This window comes from Notothenia rossii (assembly GCF_949606895.1).
Source record: "Notothenia rossii genome assembly, chromosome: 11".
Taxonomy (NCBI): domain Eukaryota; kingdom Metazoa; phylum Chordata; class Actinopteri; order Perciformes; family Nototheniidae; genus Notothenia; species Notothenia rossii.
Window position 1 is genome coordinate 47,701,426 of NC_136910.1, and position 5,978 is coordinate 47,707,403.

General features: G+C 39.9%; 1 protein-coding gene across 1 annotated transcript; it reads left to right on the forward strand.

Moving 5' to 3' along the window:
• Nucleotides 1–43: 43 nt before the first annotated feature.
• rnf170 (ring finger protein 170) lies at nt 44–4,673 on the forward strand. Its single transcript, XM_079658744.1, is given in 8 exon segments — nt 44–424; nt 794–957; nt 1,150–1,225; nt 1,568–1,682; nt 2,659–2,732; nt 3,067–3,198; nt 3,511–3,744; nt 3,746–4,673. Coding segments are annotated over 7 exon segments (813 nt in total). The 5' UTR covers nt 44–424; nt 794–817; the 3' UTR covers nt 3,788–4,673.
• The last annotated feature ends 1,305 nt before the right edge of the window (nt 4,674–5,978 follow it).

A 5,978-nucleotide genomic window follows, 5' to 3' on the forward strand; every position in this document is an offset into this window, starting at 1 on the left:
GTGCTCTTGTGCCACACGTTGACTCTTGGGTAACCAGGTAAAAGGATAGCTATGTTTATGATTTAGCTACGAGCTATTATGGCCAGGTTAAACTCGGATTGAGAAGACTCGGCCATTGGTCTATTTATCAGTATGTAATAACGCTAACGTTAAGTTAGCTACTTTCCTTTAGCGGATGTGCTAACATTATCGAAACGAAAACCCATTGCCATCAACGTCAGCAGTATTCATAAATATACTTACAGCGTATTATTAGCGAGTCAAGGCTACCCTGCGAGCTAACACTAAACTAAGCTAGCTGTGTGGCATTTAGAGTTTATGGCAGACAGTGCTAGCTGATAATGTAAGCAAGATAAACAGCAACGACTTCCTTATAGTGTGTGATCTTGGATTTGAGTGGTACTGGAAATTATATATATATAAGGTAATATATTGAAATGTATGATAGCTAGTTTGTAAGATGAGCTAACGTTAAGCAGCTTGCAAGACCCACTCCTTTTGTAGCTAGTTAACTTGTGTTGAAAGTACGTTATACTTCTAATGTTGCAAATACTAATAATGCAACTGGTTTTCATACCGTAGATCTGCTAAATGAGTTTAAACGTTTTAGAAATGGAAAACTCTCATACTTAGCTGTCATAAAGGGAATATGACAGTACTAACATGTTACTACATTGTGTTATTTTTTGCAGTTATAGCTAAGTTAGTATTCTATTTGATCATGTTATATAGATATAATCAGAAACACTGTCTAAGGAAATGCTAACCACTTTTTTGTATCCATTTGGTTTAGTGTTGTAGGCTATGAGTGTGGGTGATGGAGGACAATGAATGTGGGGACTTGGACTACCTGGTCCATGATGAGGACACCTTCATTGAGGGCATCAGCAACCAGGTCTTATTTGTTGTGGTACTCACTATCACCTTCCTTGCAGGCCTCCTCACTCTGCTCTGCAGGTAAATTAATATACTGACCATGATGTTTATGTATAGTAGGATATACATGTGGTGTTTTGTATTAGCCTTCCAAATACATTCTCTAAAAGAAATGTCCTTGTTTGTTTACCTTGCTTTGTGTGCTTTTACACTCATTACCTTCCGCTGGGGACTATTACAAAGCCACATTTCTAACCTTTGGCCTTCTTGCAGACAAGAGGAGCAGAACATTCATCCTGAGAATCAAGAGCATGTGCGAGCAGTGAGACAGCAGCTCCAAACAGAGCAGGTACGTTACAGCTCTAGCCTTTCTGCCAAAATACAGTTGACAAAGAAAGTCTAGAAACAACGACAAGACATGAAATGCACTTTTTATTTACCATTAATCTTACATGTTTCAAAGAAATTTGAACACAATTAATATATTTTGCAGGTAGGAAATAGGGTCATAAACAGACTGTATATATAGAGATCATAAACTGCATGGTTTTGCAGGATTGTAAGCTGCTTTTATCTCAGTTAAAAATGTCTGTTTTTCAAAAGTAGATTCATTTTTAAATTGTCTGTTCTACCATTTCTCACATTTTAAACTTTCATATGTTTTTACTTATGTGTTTGCTTTTTCTGTCAGGATGAAAATTCACAGTCGGAGGCGAGGCAACAGTATTACACAGACATGTCTTGTCCTGTGTGTTTACAGCAGGCTGTACTGCCTGTAGAAACCAACTGTGGACACCTTTTCTGTGGTAAGACTTTAGTACTGATAATAGTAATATGAACTCAGCAAAACCAAGATGTTACATTATGAAATGAAGAAGAACAAGTGATGCAAATCAGTAATTGTCACTACTTAAAGGTCCCATGTCATGGCCATTTCTACTGATCATAATTCCATTGTTGAGGTCTACTAAAATAGATTTATATTGTGCAATTTTCCAAACTCACATTGGTTTCTCCTACAGCATCTCTGTATAGTGTGTGTATTCACTCTCTGTCCTAAACGGCTTGTTGGAGCTCCTGCCCCCCCCCCTCCCCCCCTCCCTGTGAGCCCAGTGGCCCTCTGCGAGACAGCGAGACACAGCGAAACCCTGCCCGAAACCAGCCCGAACACACACACACACCCGCAGCCTGGCTGGGAGTTTGTGTGTGTGCTTACACACCGACTCACAGCCTCGCCGCGTCCCGCCGTCTCAGGGAGGAGAAATCGGCAGAGCTGCAGCTGAGAAAAGATTGAGTGTGTGTATGTGTGTGAGGAAGTCTGTGGATTGGTCCAATCCTCGGACGTCCTCACACACTTAACGTAGCGGCTCCGCGGACGTAACGTTACGGCTCCACGGATTGGTCCATTTGGGTATGGGCACGTCACTGTACCCAGGAAGAAAACAATGGAAAAAGAGAAATCTCCAACGAGGCGTTCTGGGGCAGCATAGACAGGTATTTTCTGTTTTAGAGTTTTACTCGCTACATGGTGCACTTTGAGGGTTTGTGACTCTGCAGACCGTTTACATGCAGAAAAACCTTCATAACACACAATGGGACGGATAATAACCGGAAAAGCATGACATGGGACCTTTAATTATATGTTCTTAGCTCAGAAGTAGACATTTTAAAACGATGAAAGCATAATTGAGAAATATATGCTTTAAAATAGATGTGACCTATTTTATTAGCATGCATGCAGTGTAATCATGTTGTCAAAGTGTTGTCTTTTCCCTTTTACAGGCTCCTGCATTATAGCCTACTGGAGGTATGGCACATGGCTGGGTGCCATTCACTGTCCCATCTGCAGACAAATGGTGAGACTTGTAATACATTCTGGACGTATAACTTTTAACCTCAGCTTTTTATATGCCCATGTTTGAACTGCCAGACATACGGGTAGCTGTAAGGATTGCTTGCGCCCGTTATGATGCATGCTAAATGATCATCTGTCTGGACACATGTTTGTCGCTTAATCTGAAATACTTTACTTTTTCAGTACAATTGTTCTCTGTTGGTTATTTTCACAATTACGAGTTATTCTTTCTAATTGTTTCTAATTGTTTAAATCGTTTTATCAATGTAAGTGTGCACCACACATTTCCTTTTTTGGCATCGATATTTGTATGTTAAACATTTCCTCTTTCCTAGGTAACGCTGCTTTTTCCACTATTTCATGAGAACGCCGCTCCTCAGAGGGTCCAGGATGGCGAGGCAGAACCTCAGCTGATATTAAGAGACCTTAACGATTACAACCGCAGGTTCTCAGGCCAGCCAAGATCTGTGAGTATACAGCCAGATACATATTTAGGCTGCAGTAGTTACTGGTTAGCTAAGCATGCATATTTTAAGTTGCTTTAAACCAAAGGCGTCAGCTAAATGCAAAGTAAAGCAATGCTTGATAGCCAACAGTTCTTGAAATAGTACATTTCAAGATGCTGGTGGTGTTTTGAATTGTATTAATATTTCAAAAGCAGTCACTATTCTTTTCAATATTAAAAAACAACAACACATTTCTTATAAATTCCCTGCACCCCATGTGTTTCACCATATTTAGAACTTCTTTCAATATTTTCTCTCCTCTTTTCTTCTCAGTACATGGACAGGCTGCGCGATGTGCCCACCCTGCTCCGCCACGCATTTAGGGAGATGTTCTCTATGGGTGGCCTCTTCTGGATGTTTAGAATTCGAATTATTCTCTGCCTAGTGGGAGCGCTCACCTACCTGGCATCGCCGCTCGACATCATCCCCGAGGCGCTTTTCGGTCTGCTGGGATTCATGGACGACTTCTTTGTGATCCTACTTCTCTTTGTGTACATCTCTATCATGTACAGGGTACAGGGAGGTGGTTACACAGAGACTGTATGGTTAGGTGCTCAAAAGACGCCTGTGCTTGGTGCGGGAAGAGCGAACGCAGCATCTACGGGACATGTATTGACTGAATAAAAGGAGAGCAGTTCAAAAAGAAATGCTGGTTCTCTCAGAGAGGTTTGCTTTGAAGCCTGGGATGTGACTTCCTAACTGGAGAGGGATTGACAAACAAGGAACTCTGGATATTGGCTCTGTATATATACCGTAATTCTACAGTATGGTTGATAGATCTAATGACATCAAGGTGAAAAAACATCAATTCAAGGGAATGAATGAAGGCATTACTACAAGTTGTTTCAGATAATTGTACATTGTAATTATGGAAACAATTGTGTAACATAATGTGATCTTTAATTTACTGTATTAATGGCAGTGTCTTGATTATATTGCATTTAAAGTTGGTCGTCAGCGTCCAGAAGGTCGTCTGTGAGCAGAATTAGCGTTTTTAAACCATACTGTGGCTATTACAAGCTACTCTGTCAATGAAACTGTTCATGCACTTAATTAAGTCATCTGTGACTACTATGCATATTCATTCGAATAACAGATTTACATGCATGTGTGAAAATCACTGGATCATGTTCCTTCCAACTGTTTACATTTATTGATGAAAATGGAACCTGAATCTGAGCCAACTGACCATGCATAGGACAACTTCAATTTTTCCAAAAGAATCAAAGAGAAATTAAAGGTCATTGAATGTAAGCTCATGGATTTATATGAATGTTGACTTCCCTTGACACTTGGAGATAATATTGAGTTTGGACGTTTGTCTTCTGTACAGGATCCTAATCCGGCTCAGTGAGTGAACAAAGCTTCTCAAATAACACAATTAATGTTTGCTTACCCGTTGGTCAATTAAAAAAAATCAATATTTAAAAATGAAATTGACATGTGTACACTTGATTCAATTCAAATTATTGTGAGCATCTTGCACTGTGTTTTTAAGGGAAGTATAATTTCATCCTTGACTATGGGTGGGATGGATTTATGTTGATTCCCAGTAAAGATGCATTACTGGTTATCAACATTTTTGACATTTGAGGGTAGCTAAAGATTATTTGCCATGCATGCAGAAAAATTAATAGTACATAATGTCTTGCATTTGTAGACATTTATTTTCTGCTTCTTTGCTGCATTTGCTTTCTTAGGGCTCTACTTTCTGAGCAAGCACTGGCCTTCATGTTCAAGAATAGTAGAAGAAGATTCGGCTGAGAGTGGCTCATATCAAGGATCAACAGTTGACAGTATGATCCATTCAGTTTGTTTGACAGATTCAGATAACAGCAAACAAAGCCATGACTTCCCTCTTGGAATGCCACGTTGTAAGGTGTGGCCCATGCCAAGATGTGTCATTCCTTTTTACTGTCCTTGCTGATTAGTGTCTCCTCCAGTTTGTTTCTGGGGTGTTGGAGCAACCTCCACCCTTTTGTCTATGTCAAACTAACACATGACAGCAGCGTGTGTTGTGAATGTTCAAGCTGAGAACCAGTTAGGTGAGTCTTACCATGGTGGGAACACATTGCACACTGCTTCAAGAGTTGGTGCTTTGGTGTAATCTGCATCACAATTTCCCAAATTATATTTCTACAATTTTTTTCACCCTAGTGACCTCCGACATATTCCAAGTACACAAGAAAATAGATTTTGTATATATGATGTCAGGATTAGACTTCTCATCTCATTTAAATTGACACCCTACACAGATTATCTATTTCGGTACACTAATCAAGGATTAGTCAAGGATCAAGGATTTGTTTCCCTTGACAAATATTAAAATGATCTTTTAACAGATGAATCCTAACATGTTTAAATGTTGTGTGTGCCCACATAGCCCTTGCTAATGCCTTTTTTCTCTGCTTGTGCTGAGGTTCCCCCGAGCCCCTGAGGGTCTTGGTCCCCATAAATTGTCCTAATGGCAATTTCTTTGTGTTTGTTTATATTTGCAAAAGTGAAGCACAATACACTGAAATCGTTACTGAAGTGGGCCCAAGGCATTTGTATCCAAAATTGAGACTTCTATTATGAAGGCTTCTTTTTGCTCTGTGGATGTATGTCATATCATATATTTTGTATACCTACTTCACATTGTATGTGTCTTTCGCGTAAATGTTTTTCTGTTGATTGGTCCTTTATTAGCACTCCAGACTCCGCCCACCCGGCCCTCCTCTGGCAGACGCCGGAGAGGCGAA